At 44.1% G+C, this 20,162-nt stretch overlaps 1 protein-coding gene across 1 annotated transcript in view; it reads right to left on the bottom strand.

Annotated features, from left to right (window-relative positions):
* Positions 1-11,585, bottom strand: part of Notch2 (notch receptor 2) — a 134,573-nt gene extending 122,988 nt beyond the window's left edge. Inside the window, exon 1 of the mRNA XM_034499834.2 lies at positions 11,099-11,585. Within this exon, the coding sequence (XP_034355725.2) occupies positions 11,099-11,570 (472 nt within the window). The 5' untranslated portion in view covers positions 11,571-11,585. The remainder of the gene's footprint in view (positions 1-11,098) is intronic.
* Between the last annotated feature and the right edge of the window lie 8,577 nt (positions 11,586-20,162).

Here is a 20,162-nt window from a genome sequence, read left to right as displayed (position 1 = left end):
CTATTCCTCTTTATTGCAACATTCTTCTGCAACAACACTGATCGCTTCCCCGCTGTGCACTCGGCTCTGCACCCGGCAAGTGGGAGGTTGGAGTGAGAAATGGAAGAAACAGGTGGTGTCCACAGGGTGCCAAACAACAGGTTGCTTCAGGCCAATCCATCCCACAACGAATCAATTTGGTGAGGGTAGAGAGGAGGGAGTCTCAGTCACCCTGTTGTCTGCCTGACCACAGTCCAGGCCCACCAGTTAGGTCCCATAGTCAGAATTTGCAGCGAATGAGGATGCTGGTTTTGCCTTTCAGAGTGGTATATGCTCCATACTTCTGCACAGTCCAGAAGACAGGACAGCGATAGAACAACATACCATTTGCCTCCAAGGTCTTTTCTTAAACAGTATTATAGTAAATGTATGTTTCCTTGATGCATATAACTTACAAGTTGTTATGGGATAAAGTCAGATCCAAATTTTAAAGCACCAAGCCAGGCAACAGTAGTGCATACTTGTAATCCCCTCTAGGGAGACTGAGGCAGGAAGATCAAGAGTTCAACGCTAGCCTCCTCTTCCTAGTGAGTTTGAGGCCAGCCTGGGCTACATGCGACTCAAAAAAAAAAAAAAAAAAAAAAAAAAAAAAAAGACCAGAACTAAACAACTACATGCAAAGATGAAATTTAAAGTAGCTATAGAAAATACTACTTAATATATGTATTTTTTAAAACTGGCCAAGATCAAGGTAAGATGGAATACACCTTTAATCTCAGCAGACCCAAGGCAGATCACTGAGTTCTATGCTCAAAAGGATGAAAAACAATTACCTTATCAAAGGACATTTCTTATACCAAACTTGGTATTGTGTATGGTTTTCTGGTTTGCTGATTTTGGGTCTTTATGTTGAAATGAGCAAGGCAGAGACAGTGAGCAGGGTTTTGTTTGGTTGACTGCCTTTGGTGCTGGACATTGAACCCAGAGCCTCATGCATGTTACCCATGGACTCCACCACACCCACCCCAGCCTGTATGTATGTACTGTAAATTGCCAGGCATACTGTAATATTTTTTAAGCAGATTAAGTACCAACGCCTTTAATAGTTAAAGTTCAGATATATTAAAAAATTCATGGGTAAAAGACACAGTTGAGTAAACAAAGAAACATAAAGGAAGAAGAGGCATTATAAGAATTCACTGAGTTGGTTTTTGTTTTTTCTTGTTTGGTTGTTTTTTTGTTTTTTTGTTTTTTTTTTCCTACACTGCTCTAATAAAAGAGGCAACAAGAGATGAGGTAGGATTCACCATTTGCTAGGTGATAGAGAATTATTTAAATGAAACCCAGTGCTGGCAATAGCTGGCAGCACTGATGATCGCTGGCAGCGCTGGCAGCCTCATATTCTGTTAATGAAATGACAGGGTCCAACTCTATAAAAAGCAACACAACTGTGTAGCTTAAAAGCTTCTGGATTTCGGTAGAAAACAAGTGATTTTTTTTTTTTTAAGATTTGTTTTTATTTTATGTGTATGGGTGCTGTGCCTCCGTGTGTGTCCGCACAGCATGTGTGTGCAGGGCCCACAGAGGTCATAAGAAGGTACTGAAGCCCTTAGAACTGGAGCTAGAGATGGCTGTGAGCACCCTGAGGTGGGTGCTGGGACTCTGCAAGAGCAGCCGGTACTCTGAACCCCTGAGCACCCCTACAAAAATATTCATTACAGTATTCTTTATGACACCTGGAAACTAAGGGTGGATTTCCACAAAAATGAAGACTAGTGGACCCTTAAGACAGTGTAGTATGTAGCCTTTTAAGCCATATTCTTAAAGGATACTTACATATGGAGGAAATGTTCATACTATTTTTAGTGGTACAGGAGATGATAAAACTATATGTCTGTTAAAATCCCAATTAAAGTTTTATAATAGACACTGAGCATGGAAAAATACTGTAAAGTATCAAAATGTTAACCACAAGTTTGGCTTAGAAACGATGTGATTATTGGAGAGGCTGATTGTCTCTCATTTTTAGATACCACTCTCTTAGATTTAGAAATCACTGGAATCCCAAAGAGCAAAGCTTCCTCCGGTGTGCAGATGATTCTTATCTGTACATGGGATGGGAGGGGGGAAGGTTGAATCCAACCAAATTTGCAGTCAAGAGAGAAGTCAAAACATATGAGCACATCCATTCCTTAGAGTATTATTTAATTACTGGAATCAAGTGTATGAAAACATTTTAAACAGAAAACTGCTTATATAGTAAATGTATGTAACTTTTAAAATGTATAGTATAGTGACTTTCAAATGTATAGAAGCTTTTAAAATCTAAGAGTGGAAAAAAGACATAACAAAATACATACATGAACACCAAAACATTAACAGAGATGAAGTGCTATTATTCTGATTGCTCACACATACCTGAAGAATTCTAAACACAACTGCTTTTAAAAAATCACATATACACACAAAATCTTGTAAAGGTGCCAGGGAAAATCAACACAGTATAAATAGGAGTTAATTATGTGTAAACATAAGGAATAATTCTGTTGCTATGTAAACCTACCTGAATGAAACTGTTACAATGTTTGTTTTTAGTTACAACCATTTTCCTTAAGGCTTAGGAAATGTGTCCCAAGGACTATAAGCGAGAACTGTAAGTGGCTGCTTGCCTTATTTTGGGAGGACAGGGGATCTTCTTATATAGCCTAGCTGCACTGTCCTTACAGCAATCTTCCTGCCTCAGTTTCCAGCATTCTAGAATTAGGTAAGCACACCCCACCCAGCTGCTGCTGACATAATGACAAAACCTTGGGCTAGGCACACCATATGAGCTTTTTTTCCTTTAAATCCTTATAAAGATTTGGAAGTGTCTTAAATGTTGCAAGAGAATAAATATCTAAAGATAAATGTCTGCCACTTAAAGAAAAGCCAGCAAATGAACAGCCAGCCATGTTCACTGCAAAGAAAAACATATAAAAATGAATAAGCAAGACAGCTTGTCCTGAAACCTCAATGAGACTTGCTATTTTCCAAACAAATGGATCCAAGAGCCCAGAAACACACCAGCACCTTACCACTTTCCCTCTGCAGGAGTTAACTCATCTACACCACCTAAGTAGACAGCATTCCATTATTCTTACTGGGTCACTTACTGAGTCCAACAGACAAGATTTCTCCTGCTAGGTAATGCTTGTGACCTAAACACTATCCAGAACACTCTCACAGAGAGGAAGGGGAGAGAGGGGAGGGAGGAGAACACAAAATGAAAAGGAAGCAAACCACACAATTTAAAAATACACCTGCTTCTGAAAAAGGATGTAGACCTTAGAACACAACCACAGCTGTGGGTTCAACACCTTATCTGGCAAGCAAGGCTGCATTTAAAGGGGGTGCTATTTGTTAAATGAAGACGTATTATTAAGGAGACAATATCTGACTCCAATCAAAATATTCTCATCGTGTTTTCCAGGCCTCACAAAACACACATACTTTCTTCATATGAATAAACATGTCTATGAAGTGGGAGAGTTACTCTTATCCCAGAAACAGGTTCTGCAACAACACACACCCAACCAGTCTTTGTGAGGCAATGAGTCCACTCTGGCACGATGTCGGTCTGATATATTCAGAGAGCCCAGAATTACTATTCAGTTGCCAACAACCTGTAGAAGGAACGAAGGAACTGACGTGGAAATCAGAAACCTCCGCAGGCAGGCCTCCAGGGAACTGGACTTCAGTCCACTGGAAGATGGACCCAGGTCCTCCACGCCTGGCAGAAAAGTCACCCAGTCAGCCAAGGTGAAAGCAGAGGACAGTGGAATGACCACCCCCACAACCACCAGGACCTTGCTCCATCTCTCCGGGTACCACATAAGTGTTTGAGGAGCTGGCAGAACAGGGTTTTGCCAAGACAAGTAAAACAGGGTAAGGGCTATGTCAGCGTGATTAATCAATGCCACCTGCAACAGTGACTCTGGGTGTGTCCACACCACACGCTCCCCATGCCTTCGATGAGAAGGTCTTTCAGACACTGCCATTAAGAACTGGATCTTCCAAGGAAGACAGTTTCCACCCTAACATGTCCTGTAACAAGCCTGCCATGCAGGACTGAGGACACAGTGATCTCTCACCACAAACCCATGAATAGCCACCACAACGTCTGCCAATTTTATATTCACACCCCCTCACCAGACAAGAGGGTCTTTGTCTTTTTACCAAATCAATTATTTTTTTCTATGTTACAACAGAAATAAGAAAATAGCAGACTGTGCAGAATAGCAGCGAAGCCCCCCTGAGTGGGGTAAGCTGGGGCTGCTGTTCTCTCCTAGGTGCTCCCCGAACCCCACTGTTCTTAGTTAGCCAGACTGCAGGAAACTGCTTTCAAAGAATGTGATAAATGGCCAGATGGCTTTCAAACTACACTGTCTACCTCATCTCAGTGATGTTATCAGTCCTGGGGGCAGGATCCTAACTTCCACTCTGGGTACCATTCCCACATACCTAAAGACTATATTTCCCTGTACTGCTTGCCCCAAGATGCCAAGGGAAACACCAATTAAGCCTGACGACACACCCAAGGCCCTAACATAGCACTACTCTTAGGGCCCAAAGTCTTCAGAAGATTCTACATTAATGTCCCTGCACCCCTTAAACTGCAGGCTGATTTGATGGCTGAGCTGGTGAGTTGGTCTTCCAGTAGGTCTGAGGGCCTGGGTCGCTCTTCTAATGCATTGGAGCCCAGTCCCCAAGGGTCCTGCTGGCAACAAAGCAGTCACTCACCAAACGTAACAATAAAAAGTGAATGTGATCATTGCTTTGCTCACTCCAGCTCCCACAACCCCGTTTTCTCTGCTTCACCCTCTTTCTCTGCTACACCCTTTTGAAGGCCACAATGTTAACTGGCAAACGGGTAATAATCCCTTGAAAAAGGAAAGGGACAGCAAACCTCCTGCTGCTGCCAGAGAACACTGTGCAGCCTGACCCACAGGAGCCCAGAGGCCAGCTGACTCCTTCTAAAGCCACTTCCTTCTTTCCATCAAAGGCGGTAACATGAAGAGCCATGTAACAGAACAATCCTGGGCCCTTCCTGCAGAACATGCTGTGCAGGGGACCTTCAACTCTCGCATCATTCTCCTTTTCCCTCCATGCACTAGGTTAGAGTATCCCAACCCACCCCAAGTCAGTATCGCCACCCAAATGATGGCTCATTCCTCTAATCACATGATTAGAAAGCTGAGGTCTACAGATCACTCTAAGTTCAAGGCCAGCCTGAAATACAGTAAGTTCTGGTCAATCTGGGCTAGAGAGTTATATATAAGACACCTCTCTCAAAAAATCAGGACAGCCTGAAATAAGTTGTCTTTATCTCTCTTCGTGCTCTTGTACTCAAGGGGAAAGCTGCCAGCAGCTCTGCGTTCATAGGTTAACAAAGCAGATATCCTCGGAGGAAGAAGCATCAATCACTTGGGCTAAAGACAGCACAGCCTGTGAAATCTGTGCATTCTGGATCTCAGTAACACTGATGGAGGGAGGGAGACTGCCTTTAAAGACACACATTATGCATATGTCAGTCCTAAAACATAGACTTCACAGGCTGGCTCTTTAAAAAAGCAAGACAACGTTATTAGCCTTGTAGTGGCAGCAGAGCAATGGCCTCCTTTTCAAGCTATCACTGAGGAATATACAGCTATGTTTATGCATACACTTGTGTGAGTGTAAGTTATGTGTGTCAGTGCCCATGGAAGCCAGAAATGGGCATCAGAAACCCCTAGAACTGGCAGTTAGGAGGCATCTGACACAGGTGCTGGGAATAGAATTCGTGACCTTGGAAGAACAGCAAGCACTCAATCCTGAGCCATCTCTCCAGCACCATCTAGCCTACTTTTTGGGAAAGGATCTTTCTCTGAACCGATAAAGTTCATTGTTTCGTCCAGACTAACTGGCTGGTAAACCCCAGGATCCTCCTGTCTCTGCCCTCAACTAAGGAATTACAAATAAACTCTACCACAGCTGCTTATTATGTGGGTGCTGGGGATCCACCCCAGGCACTCTTGCTTGTAACAGGTACTCTAGACACTGAGCCATCTCACCGCCCCTAACTAGAATGTACAAATTCCCAGACTCCCTCTAGATCCACTGAGTCACACTACCCAGGACAATCGTGTTCTTTTCATACGAGGAGCTGGGGAAAGTGCTGGACAAGTTCTTTCCTTCTTCATGGCCTATCTGGGCAGGGAGGTATGAAGACGTAGAGCTAAGGCAGTTCACCTGAACAGCCTTCCCAGACAGAAGAACATAATATTCTTCACAAGTTCCACTCCTTTTATGGACAAGTGGGTGTCACTTCAGTGAAGGGTACATAACCAGCTCTTTTTGACTTGTCACCCACACAAAGCTCAGGACTCTGAGGACAAAATCCAGAGATGATACAAATGAGTGGAAATCAAGAAGGGAGAAACTTGGTACATATAAGGACTAGAGGAGGTCTAAGAATTACCGCCCTGCCTCTTGACAGGAGACACAAGTGCACTGCCCCTTTGCCAGGAAGAGACCAGATCTAGCATGGACAGATAGAAGCACCAGAGAGCTTTAAAGTCCCCATAAGCATGTACAACAAAGAGGTAAATGTGACTAACGCTTTAAGTAAAACCAGGGGAGGGGTTAGCACAAAGCCAGGTGAGACATCATGGTGCACACTATACACCAGCACTCCAGAGGTTGACACAAGGGGAACAAGGGTCCAAACCCAGCCCTGTCTCAAAAGGCACCAGGTAGTATAAGTCTACAGACACACGGAGCGAGCCACAGGAGTTCAACCAAGACTTTCTGCTCAGGTAGCTCTGCACACTGGACACATGCTGTGAACGTTCTGTAGGGCAGAAAAAGGTTGTATGTGTAGCAGAGCATCTCTCTACAAGAAGCAGGATCTGTGCGTCAGAGACCAATCACGGTTGTCTCAAATAGTAATTCAGCATGTCTTATCTGGGGGAGTGGGTATTTGTTGTAACTGTTGTTGTTTAGTACAATTTGGTTTGGTAGTGACATTCCAGAAAAATATATATGCTACTAAGAGTATAATGCTATTAGTCTGGTACAGGATTGCAATATCAAGTTTAAGATGAAAAGGCTCAAAAATATCAAAACAAAGCAGACTACAAAGAAAATACACTATTCCAAAAATGATCCCAAGCTGTCCCCCAATTGAATGACTTCTATAATAAATGTGAACAAAATCACAGTGAGTGGTAACCTGTGACCACCACACAGGGAGCAGGTCAGGTAAGAGTGGATGCCATACCCTCAGAGTGAGATTCCAAACCCAAAATGACCTTTTCAACAGCACGAATGATCAGAAAAGAAAAAAGAGAAACATACACATACGTACATACACATACGTGTACACACACACACAGAGAAAGAGAAAGAGAGAGAGAGAGAGAGAGTCAAAATGGCAAGTTAAATAAAACATCTGGGAAGGGGAAATTTTTGGCTTCCCCCCAGATGTAAGGTAAGCAAAGACTCTAGAAAATTCCATTTAACAGGCATCCAGGAGGACCACAGTGGCATACAATGAAAAAGGACTGAAAGATACTTGTTCAAATGAGCACGTCTTTACAGGGTGCCAATGAGGTGCCAAGTCCAGGGTAGAGATGTGGGCACTGGAACAGATACATGGAGAGGCACAATTCTTTCCCTGGAGCATACACCAACAGCAAGTGCTTGAAGATGTGTTTCTGTGTACATAAATCCATCTGTACATGAGATAGACACAGTATAGACAGTACACAAGGCCCTGCAGGGACCTGAGACCTTAAAGAAAGAAATTCTAGTCCCAACTCTGTAACCAGCCCCGTGATCGGTGACAAAGTCCATGAGAAAGTGGACTACCAAAACATGGGCTCCCCTGCAAGGTCACCAAATCAATTAATAACAGGGCTGGAGGAGACTTGTGGTTCCCGGCTTAGTAGTCTGTCCCAAATACTATGCGTACAGTGGACTGGCGCAGAGGGAAAATGCCAGACGGGGTCTTTCTTGGTTTCAAGACATGTTTGGAAAGCAAGAAAAGACAGGAGCAGGAGAACCCAGAAAGTCCAGGAGGAGAGGGGGACAGATCAATGAGACATCCAGACAGACATCAAGAAAGTTAGATACGGACTGTAAATACAGCACAAGAATGCATTCCCATCCAACCATGCCTTAGAAGGTACACACACACACACACACACACATATCTGGAAAAATGTATAAAGAATCCAAAATTTATATGTATGTATGATATGAATCCGTGACCGAGGGGGAGAGGGTGTGATGTCACTCATACATGAAGTCTTTTTAGAAGCAGTTATGCACAAGAAAGAACCAACCAGTCTACCGCTTTCATGTTAGCAATTTCTGAATTCCTTGAGTCGGAAGAGTTAACTGCTGGAGCGGCTGGTTAAAGCCAGGCTCAATGTGGAAAGCATTAAAGTCTAAAAGGTGAGATCTCATATACCTCTTAAAGGCAGATAAAGTGCAATTAATCTGTGATTGTCGCACCCGATCACTTTGTTGGAATCTTTTGTAAGTCTTTTTTTTTTTTTTTTAAATGACAAATTCTCCAGCCTCCTGTGTCAGAACACTGGGTGCTGAGTGCAGGATACAAAGCTCTCTTCCACCACAATGGAAGGTGCAGGGAGGACAGTCACCAGGAGTGGAAGAGTGGGAACTAGATCAATGCAAATTTTGTGGGCAAAATAAAATTTCTGTGGGTGTGATATTTTTAAAATGTATTGTAAGGTTTCTCTCAAGCATCCAGGCATATCCCACTGCACTTAGACATTCTTTAAAGATCCTGAAATCAGTGACAGCCCCAGTGAGGCAAGGCTGCCCCTCGGGGCAATACAAATCCACAGAGGAGGCAGAAAAGAGATGCCAACAAAATACCAGTACATATTTTTCAAACATCATAAAACGAGAGATTCTGCAACCGATCACTCCCCCTCCCTCCAAGAAAAAAAAATGGGAAATAGTTATAGGGTGAATTTCATCTCCACCCTAAAGGAAAAAACTTGCTCTTTCATGGTAAGAATTTAACTAAGAAAGTGTCTAGGTGGCGGTAACAGCAGGAGTCACTCCCACTGCAGAGCCACAGGAAAGCCAGAAGTAAGGGGTGGTCCAGAGAGCTGTTCAGAAGCTCACACAGATGGGTTGACAGCTCCTTGCCTTAGGAAGCAGTGATGTTCAAATTAACAACTGGCTACAAGCCAAACATGGGAACACACAAAAGTTAGGGTGGGAGAGTTATAATTGGTACCTTGGCAAATACACCATAATAGATTAGGAAGCTTCCCTGCTAGACCCTGGGAAGATTTAAGATTTGCAACAACAAGGAGCTCTTTAATCTCTTTCATGAGAATAGTTTAGCATCTAAAGAACACCTGTCCAAAACCCAAAATACCTAAATTTGAGCCAGCTGGACTAACACTCAATTTGACATACACACACACACACTACCCCTCTGCCCCCATGGCCGGCAGGAGCAGAAGTAGGGGCATCAGTTCAATGCACTGGGATTCAACACGAAGGAAAGCCCATGTACAAACCTCATCCCATTTCTGTTGCCAGTGACTTGTGAGTCACTTTACAGCCTATGTATTAGTCCCCAAAGTACTCAAGAAAAAAAAAAAAGTTAGGCTTTTAATCCTCTTTCATAAGGGAAAAGACACAGATCATGACGACTAAAGTTATTTACTATGTAAAACAAGTCATGGGGGACCAAGCACTGTAATCCTCAGAAAAAAAAAAAAAATCACACTAATTATACACCTCTTTACCCTAAATCTACACTTAGGGGGCTAACAGCTTCACTCAAAGAAAAAGGGCAAGCAAAAATGCCATCGTTGAGTTTTTAGGAAATTTAGGAAACTGTTCATCCTTGAACAGCCTCCTGGTCCACTTCTGAAAACCTGCGGACCCAGCAACGTAAGACATTCGAACTTTCCAAAAAGGATCTGGTTGGTGCTGAACCACCCAGTACTGTTTGCAGGTGATAAATAACCGAGTCCCTCCTCAAAGCATCTGCGATTGGCATGTCAGCTGCCTGTTACAATGAACAAAGACCGTATTTTTCTGAAACTCATCCTTTCTCTGGGGAAAAAAATAAATGTCCTAGGGTTTTTCTGGTAAAAGTTAACTGTTCTTGAGTAAAGGAGGACCCTACCAGTTCAACAAATATGTACAAGACATACCCCCACTGGAAGCACAGACTTCATTCAGAAAGACCAAACCGCTGCCCCTGCCCTGAAACAACTTTTCTGAACATCATTTAAGCGCTATGGGTTTAATATACATTCTTTTAATTAATCCTATTAGCTGGGTAATTTCATCCCCATTTTATTGGTGAGTTAATACAGCAGATTTGAATCCGGGATTACAAAGCTGGGCTCCAACGCCTAAATTCTTTCCATACAACATTCCAAAGAAACGTAAAATCTAAAGATGTGGGTGGAGTGGGTAAAGTATGATTCGATTTCCTTTCCTGGCTCCCATCGTGTTAGCGAGGGGGCACGGAATATCCCACCATAACGAGCCTTTCTAAGCAAGCACTTTGGATCAACCAACGTCTCCACTTTTTCTCGCCTGCCCCTGCCCCTGCCCCTGCCCCTGCCCCTGCCCCACCCCCAACGGTGTCAAAAGAGCAGCAAGCTGCTGCCAGGTTGGAGGAGTTGGGGATCGTCACACCACATTCCTGGGGCTGGACGCACACTGGAACCGCAGCACAGCTCCGCGCCTCGGAAAGAATAACAGCAGTTGAGATTTTCAATCATGTGGCTCAGCACGCTGCCACACCAGTTCCCCCACTGCTGCCTTCACCTCTCCAAGACCTAAGCCCCACGCCCAACTCCTCCTCCGGACAGACCGACCGATCCGGGTGTCAAAAGCTGGGAACGCCTCAAGCCCCCGCCGCCCTCCCGACCACACTCGCACTTCTGCCCGCGAGCTGCCCTCCCGGGACCCCGCTAACACGGAACCCGAGACGCTACAAGTTGCCAAGACTCCAGGCCCGGACGAGGCAGTTAGGAAGGCGCAGCCTCCGGAGCGCAGAGGCAGAGGGATGGTCTCCGGGGCGCCCGGTACTCACCGTGCGCGGGGCCCGCGCCGCACAGCCAGAACCACAGCAGCGCCCGCAGCGCGGCTGAACGCAGAGCGGGCATCTTCGCGGCCGCAGCCAGAGCAGATCCGCATGGGGAGCGGGTCCCGACCAGGAGCCCGGCTCTCGCGTGCTCTACCCTGCCCCCGCGGCTCGCAGAGTCCTGGAACTCCCGCTGCGCCGCCCCTGCACTACGCGCAGCCAGGCCGCCGCCCGAAGTTTGGCTGAAAGTTTCTGGCTGAGCCTCGCGGCTGGGCCGCCCGCGTGTCCTTCCGCCTCGGCCTCCTCCCACCGCGAGGCTCCGCCCCCGTCGCCGCCGCGCGCCCAGGGGTTTCCCGCAGAAAGAAGCGCCGGCCCGCTGCGCGCGGAGGGATCTGAGCGAGCAGCACACGGTATTTGGCCCACCCGTCCTCCTGGCCCGCCCCGCTGAGCTGAGAGAGGGGGCGGCTGAAGCGCCCAACATCAAACGCAGGGTTTGCTTGGGTCCTGAACTTGTAGAGAGAGGCAGACCTTATGCTCCACACACCCACACACTCCTTGGCTTGTTAGAAGAATGAGGGAGAGCAGAAACGGGACTGTCAACGGAAGGCAGGGGGCAAAGGCTCCAAAGTTCTCTTAAGAGGACATTCCTTAAGATGCTCTGGGCATTTTGTTCGTTCATCCATCCATCCACCCACCCATCTTTGATTCTTTTAGTGAACTTCGTGTAGCAAGGTGCTTCTTGGGACACTGGAATCATCCACTCTAGGGTCTAGAAGAATTTAGGAGAGGCTTTGAAGTGACAGGCACAGTGACAGCAGGAGCCTGAAACTCTAATCAAAGGTGTAGAAAATGGTAAGAAGGACCAGGAATACTCTTTATAACCTATTAATAGCTGCGAGTTAAGAGTAGCTTAAATGCCCCACCCTTGGGGACTAGATGAATAATGCATAATTATAAGTGAAGTGCAATACAACTGAAAATACCATCTTCATATGCGTCAACCACAAAACCAAAACGATGATGAAAACACAAATTGCAGAGCGAGACTAAGAATACCACTTACATATAAATGTTTCATAGTTACATAAATGTACATAGTTTTTTAAAGACAGATAAGGCTAATACCCTAACAGTAGTTATTTCCAAAGTGAGAGAGTGGAGAGTGTGATCTAGCCTGGGTATAAGTGCGTTTGTAGAATAAATGAAATTGGCATCTACAAGGGATTGCATGAGCCACACAGGACTGTTTGTATTTCTGTCTTAACTACACTGGGAAGTCTTTACAGCCAAGGACCATAGACTTCACCACCAGCGCCTATCACCCAGTAGATGGTGACCTAGAATGCAAAATACCACTCTGCAAGTGCAAATGAGTGTGAAGATTAAAACTGCATTTTAACAAGTGCTATAGGGACTGGAGAAATGGCTCAGTGGGTAAGATTGCTTGCTGCACAAGCACAAGGACATGAGTTCAAATCCCCCACACTCACATTAAAAGCCAGGTTTGACTACGCCCATGCCTAAAACAGCTGTAGGGGGTGGAGTTAAATGAATCTCTGGGGCTAACTAGCTGGTAGCCCAATTCCAGGTTCAATAAGAAACACCCCCCTTCTCAAGAGAATAAGGTAGAGAGTGATAGAACAGGATATCTGATGTCCTCTGACCTCTACACACATGTATATATACATATACAGCATATGTCACACATATACTATATACTATATATCATATACCACACACATATAATACACCATACAAACATACAGCATATATCACACACATATACCTTATACCAAATACATATAATAACACGCTATACAATATGCTTCATACAGATAAGTACTTACTATTACTGCAAACAGTCACATTGGGATCCTAGAAGCTCTTTTCAAAAACAGCATAATTGAGGACTAGAGAGCTAGCTCAGTGGTTAAGAGCATTTGCTGCTCTTGGAGAGAACCTGGGTTCAATCCCCAGTACCCACATCCCACATGGTGCTTCACAACTGTCTGCAACTCCAGTTCTAAGGGATCTAATTCCCTGTCCTGGGCTCCACAGGCACCAGGCATGCACATGATATACAGAGATACACGCAGCCAAAGCTCCCATACACATTAAATAAAACCAAATTTAAATTTAAAAATAGCATAGTTAGCAAAAATCACTATGCGATTTCTGCTTGTGCCGTGTGTTTAAAGAAAAGTAATAACATTAACTTCCACTTGTTCACCCATGGTTTTCACCAGTCTACTCATCCACTCGACTCACTTAAGAGGGTAAATCGTGAGTTGCTGATACAATTTTTAAATTGACCTTCAAAGATCAGATTTCTCACAACCAACATGTATACAAAAGAAAGCAAAGCTGCTCACCCCAGAAGGGCAGCTCCAGAAACGACTGTAGATGTGTTCCTCGGGGTGACAGCCATAAAGACAGTTACTTTCAGGGCTGGGGAAGACAGTTCAGTGGGTTCAACCTGAATTTGCTCTCCCCTGCCTTAAAAGGCAGAGGGTTGGGGGAAATGGCTTAGTGGTTAAGAGTCTGCTCTTCCAGAGGACTGGAGTTTAGTTCCCAGCACCCATGTCAAGTGGCCCATGACCTCGTATAACTCCAGTTCCAGGAGATCTAACAGTTCTGGCTTCATGGGCACCCACATATGTACACAATCCCCACCATACACACACATACATACAATCTTCACTAAATTTTGCTCGTCCCCCCAAAAAGCCAAGCATACTAATGTGTGCTTCTAATCCTGGCATCAGGGAAGCAGAGACTAGATGGTCCTTGGAGCTTGTTGACAACCAATCTAACATAATTGATGAGCTGTAGGCCAATGAAGGAGCTTGTCTCAAAAGAGGTGATGGCATTCCTGATGATAATACCCACGTTTAACTTCTAGCTTCTACACACATGCACATATATGCATGCATACCCACAAATACATGTGTACCCATCTGTGTTGTGTGTATGAGTGTGTATGTGTGTGTGTGCACACGCACATTAAAGAATACAAAGTATTACATGATATGTAACTCCCGTTGAATTGCTGGATTGTTAAACTCATTGCATGTGTATTCTAGTAAGCACGAGATAAATAATGTAGAAATATAAATGAAGGAAGGAATTAGAAGGGACAGGTAAAAAGCATTATAATCCAGCCAAGAGTATTATGGGTTCAGCCTGGAATTAGTCAGGGAACGCAAAATGAATTACATATTCTAACCAGCCTGTATAAAAGACACAAACTCCTGGTATTTTATTTACAAGCTGTAATCCTAGATCGGGCAAGTTTGGGGATATTGTAATTTACGTTCCAGCCACATGTCCCTTGTCACTTGCTGTTTTATTCTCACCTGGGTTATTCTCAGGGCCCATTTCTTCTGGCCTTGTTGTGCTCATGATCCATCCAGCCTCGAGGTGACCTCCTCCTCCCTCCCTCTTGTCCTTTTTCCTTCCCCTGGTCTTTCCTGAAAGCTCTCACTGGGTCATCAAGTCCCATCAGGTTGTCTCTCTGTCTGCCCAATCACAGGCTGTGGCCTTTTATTAACCAGTTAACTTGAAATTGGGGAGCAAGGTTTAACTAGTAAAGGCTGGTATATGTGAGAATTCTCCTGTTTGGGGGCAGATCTTAGGGTATAGAATATAGTATTTGTATATACAGCACCAGACCAACTACCGTCAAGGGAAATCTTCAGGAAGGGGCCAATAAGTAAACTAAGAATCGGAGGATCAAATGATCAAACAGATGGACTAATGAGGTGGGCAGCGACTTCTCACGTTTAGAGGCTTACATCTGCCACAGGGACAGGGCAGTGTCTGTGAAAGCAGATAATCAAAAAGATCAGCGTTTGCCTAAGAAATAGGGAGACAGCAACCTAAACAAGAGCTGTGGGAGTCCTGGACAGATGGGCGTGGCTTCTGGGATTAACACCTGCTTAACTGGGAAAGCAACAGTAACATCAAGGAATCAGCAATGGCCTCAATGGGGCAGGAAGACATCATTCCCAGATAAAGGCTAGCAAAAGGAAAAGAAAGGCAGTTCGATAGAGGACATAAGTAGGCAAGATATCAGCACAGCTCCAAGGGGAAACTGTGTTCAGAACTTGCAGCAGTTGTCTGCCTTTTGGGAGAGCTGGGTGTAGCCTGGCTGATTCAGAAGTGTGCCCTTGCACCCTTGCAATTGATCTCTTCCCTGGGTGAAGCCTAAATGTCACTGTCTGCCTCTGCTTTCCTGCTGCCAGGGTGGCTTGCAGTAGCATCTCAAAAGGCTCCAACCTGCCTGCAAAGCTGAGCTCCAGATATACTGAGCATTGTAACTAAACTGGAGCTCACTCTTCTCCTAAGGACACAGCTCCTCATTAGAGCAAAGCCTCCTTCTAAACCAGACTGGCAGGGACACACTGGGGAAGTCCTATAACCAGTCAGAGCACCTGCAAATCCCTGGTGAACCACAGCTTCACTGGTGCAAGAAAAAATGAGATCTCACAGACCTTCATCTGAAAACACACTCTGCCGTAGAACCCTGTCACAATTCACACTCCATTAGTACAGAAATATGAACAAGGGCTATCAATGGCTTTGATTATACTCAAAACTTAAAACATGCAGATATGTCCTTTTTAATTAAAACCCACACATAAAATTTCCTTCAAGAGTAAGAACAGAAGCAAGTGCTTGCCTGCTATCCAGTCAGTCCTCTCAGAACCAATAGGTCATAAAGCGCTCAAGGGCCCCCCTGGAACCGACAGTTACAGACAGTTGTGACTATCTCATTTATCTATTTTGTCCTGGTTTCTAGCACATTTATATACAGAGGCACTCAATAATATATGATAAGGAGGGGTTGTGTGTTTGACAAGGTTTGGTTTATTCAGGTTTGGTTTGAGTTTTTCTTCTGAGACAGGCTAGCCGTAAACATGCTGTGTCAAGGAGAATGACTTTGAACTTCTGATCCTTCTGCCTTTCTCCACCTATCAAGTGCTGGGATTACAAATGTGCCACCACAGCCAGCTAAGCACAATGCCTTTTCCCTTCTCCAGAAGCCATTGAGCACGTGTGTGTGTGTGTGTGTGTGTGTGTGTGTGTGTGTGTATGAGGTGTATGTGTATATGTGTGTGTGTTTTGTATATGAGAGGTACGTGTGTATGTTTTGTATGAGCATGTGTGTATGTATGTTTGTGATGAGGTGTGTGTGTATGTGTGTGTATGTATGAGGTGTGTGTGTATATGTGTGTTTTTTGTAGATGAGAGGTATGTGTGTATGTTTTGTATGAGCATGTGTGTGTGTATGTTTGTGTATGAGGTGTGTGTGTGTGTGTGTGTGTGTGTGATAAGTGATTATGTTAGAAGGGAAACAAGTTGGGGAGCAGGTATGAGACTGTATCTTGGAGCATCCCAGGCAGAGTCAGTCAGATACTATACATCCTGAGGTAGAGTCTCAGTAGGGACCAGACCTGAGCTGACCTACATGACATATCTCATCATCTATCACAGGGATCTAAAGATGAGGGACGAGATGTTAGTGGAAGCAGAAATTACAAGAGGGATTTCTTTTAATCACGCCTTCTATTTAGAAAGCACTTTATACTTACACCAAGCACTTTAAGGTGTATTATCTCTCTCAATCCTCAAAGCAGCCGTGGGAAACAAACAGACCAGCCATTACCATCAGCATTTCAGAGATGAAAAGAAAAGTAGAAGATAAAGTGTCTTGTCCAAGGTTAAGTAAGTAATTAATGACAGAGCTAAGACAAAATCCCTTGGTTTTGACTACATATTCAGTTTTATTGCATGGGGCACAACAGGACAAGTATTTTTTGAGATACTTCTCAGTGCAGGGACCTGCAGGCATAGAGCACCAGCCTCTTACCACCCACTGCAAGCTGACCCACTGCAACCAAGACACTTGAACAAGTATGTCAACTCTTGTATTTATTTTAAAGCCATTTTGAGAGCTGGCACTCTGTAGAGCACAGCCTTGACTCTGGGGCAATACAAATATAAATAAGCCCCAGGCCCCTCTTCTCTATGGAGGTCACAGACTCACACCACAGCTACAACAGTGATAAGGTGCTGGGCCCTTAGAACATACTCAGCACTGAAATGAATTTCAAGAACACCTGCATTTTCAAGTCCTTGTCCTGAACAATATGAATCAAGGTGGCCAGCACAACTAGTTGAAAACAATTTGAAGACAGGAGCCATCTCTAATTTATTTCTTCTTCAGGTTTGTAGTCCCACAGAAATGGATTTTGTTTTTGCTCTCCAACAAAGTTCTCAGTAAAGATCCCCATTTCCAGGCCTATAATCCCAGCATTTGGGAGGCCGAGGCAAGAAAACTCAAGGTTCAAAGTAAGTTCAATTTTGGCACAGACTATGAGGCAAAAACCTGTCTTAAAAACAAACACGAAATGAAACAAAACCAAAACACTCCACATTCGAAGTGGTCTGCATAGTTCAGCCAACAGATGACAGGAGGCAAGAGTTGACCTCAGGATTCTAATTAGCTGTCAGTCAATACACTGATCAGATCCGGCTCTGAATATAAACCCAACTGTCCCGCTTTAATGAAACATGCAAATAATAAAAGCTGCTATCATTTTGGTGTCTTGGTGTATTCTTTTCCTTTTTTACAACCGTAGGTATCTCAGATGTGAAGATGTCTTTAGGAGGGCCTCTCCCTCTTAGGCATGTGCTACATAATAAACAAATGTATCCTTGAAAACTTAACTAGGGATCCTGTGCTGCTCAAGAGGTGAGGAGAACTAATATGTTAGCATAGGAAAGGTTGCCAGAGCATCACGTGACTTTAAAAATTAACAGGTTAGCATGAGAATGTTTGCCAGAGTAACACTTGACCTTAAAAACTTCTCTTACATATTTTATACTAAGAAATAATACACTTCACTTTCTAAGTGGGTACACATACTTCACAAATACAAAATAGGAATGTACAGGAACGGCTGACCCATGTGTACCAAGACAGCTCCCCATTCAAGAGCAGCACAAACCCATAAGCGTGTAATTATCAACCCACTATATTATTGGATAAGTCTCAGTGCTTTAGTCTGACTAAAAACCATTCTAACCGAAATGGTTACGCAACTCCAGATATTTATGAGACGTTCCTGGAGACGATTCTATCGTCTCTACTCACATCCTTACATTTTAGCTTCATGAGTAGCCCAGACATTCTTGACCACTGAGGTCCAAGCTCTCAGACAGCTTCCCTCCTCTATGGTGGACCATCATTGTTCCATGTGCAGATCCATGTCTGCATCTTCTGAAGTAAAGAGGGACATTTTCTTATTATGCAGAATTCCAAAGTAATTAATGAAATACGAGAGCAGAGACCCCAGAAGTAATGAAGGGGAATCCCTGTTTATTAAAAAAAAAAAAAAAAAAAAAAAAAAAAAAGAGCATTTAAAATCTCCTGAGTGAGTAATTCATCAGGGGATAATTATTGGCTGGCAACAGGTATTTATAATGGAAGCGAACACCGCCTTAACGATGGAGGTACCTCTGAAAGCACCCTAATTAAAAAGGGAAAGAGTAATTTTATGGGAAAGTACAAATCGGCGGTGTGTATGTTTGCTAATGTATGCAAAGAGACAGGGGTGGTAATTGCTAGACCCAGATGGTTATGCGCTTCTGGAGATAATGGGCTTATAAACATGCAAATGGAATTTCTAGTAAAACCATGGGCACCCCTGTATTTTTGGCAAAGGTGGAGAGGGTTAGATTTTGGCAGGTGAGGGGTGTTTTGCACTCAAGTATCCTGGATATTGGCTTGGTTTTGCTTATAATCACTTTGATCTGGTGACGACACTGAGCTGTGACTTCTCCCTGGTCTGGCCGTGTGTCCTTCATGCCTGTGTGTATCTTTCCTTCTCATAACAGCTGCTGGAGGTTGAAGCAGAAATCAAAAGGCAATGGTGCCAAGACAGAGAATGTTTCTCACACTGAGATCTATGTCTGAGTCTAAGAAGGCACAACCAGAGAGCAGAAAAGCTCTGAGGAAGAGCCATGCCTGTGTGTAAGACAGAATTACCTGAAGTGAACTCTATGTCTTTGTTCTGATGACTGTCACTGTCATTTTTGACACTTACTGAAAACGATCTTTGGGAGAATAGACATTCTTATCATATTTTATTAATTCATTTATTTAGTGGTGTGTGTGTGTGTGTGTGTGTGTGTGTGTGTGTGTGTGTCTGCTGATGTCAGAGGGCAACCTTCAAGAGTCTCTGGAGGTCCCAAGAATTGAACTCAGGTTTTCAGACTTGGCAGCAAGTGCCTTTACCCATAGAACCACCCTCCTCCTGGAGACTAGGCATCATTAGAAGGAAGAGAAGAAATAGCAGGGTGGACATGCTGTACTCAGGCAAACCCCAAGTGTTTGCATTTGCATTAGGAAAACAGCTTTTCAGTTTAAAAAAAAAAAAAAAAAAAAAAGAGGCAACCCTGAAGATGATAGAATTGTTCCTTAGTCATCTATCCTCTTTGGGTTTGGAGGAGAAAAGGGAAGTAAGAAAAAGTTGAAGAGAAGAAACACAGAATGCATGCACAGGAAGGTGAAAGGCTGTTCTGGGGCAATGTGCACCTGCTCAGATGCGGGGAAGTAGCATGAACAGGAGCAAAAGAAGAACCAACAATGGAGTTCCCCTTGCACATCCCCATTCTCCTCCCAAATGGGACCACAGCAATGTCCTGGCAGTGAGAGAGACTGGTCTCTGGCCACCTCTCTGAATTCAAAGTATCTGAAGTCCAAATTGGTGTATACACACACACACACACACACACACACACACACACACACTGTGAATCTTCATAGATTTTAGCATTAACGACATTAATGGCACAGACAGCCAGTGATGATGCAGTAGCTATCACTTGTTGAGTGTCACACTAAATACTTTACCTGTTGTCATGTATAACTCTCCAACCTTAGCTTACAAGTACGTATTGTTCTCACTTCACAGAGAAGTAGCCAGAGATCCTCCAGCTTCTACATGACACAGAGACCACAAGTCTCTGCCTTAGAAAGCCAAAGCCACCTGTGTTAGTCTCTGTT

The sequence above is a fragment of the Arvicanthis niloticus genome, chromosome 4 (assembly GCF_011762505.2).
Source record: "Arvicanthis niloticus isolate mArvNil1 chromosome 4, mArvNil1.pat.X, whole genome shotgun sequence".
In the NCBI taxonomy this organism is placed as follows: domain Eukaryota; kingdom Metazoa; phylum Chordata; class Mammalia; order Rodentia; family Muridae; genus Arvicanthis; species Arvicanthis niloticus.
The sequence above is the reverse complement of the archived record's forward strand: the minus strand, read 5'-3'. Positions and strand labels throughout refer to the sequence as shown.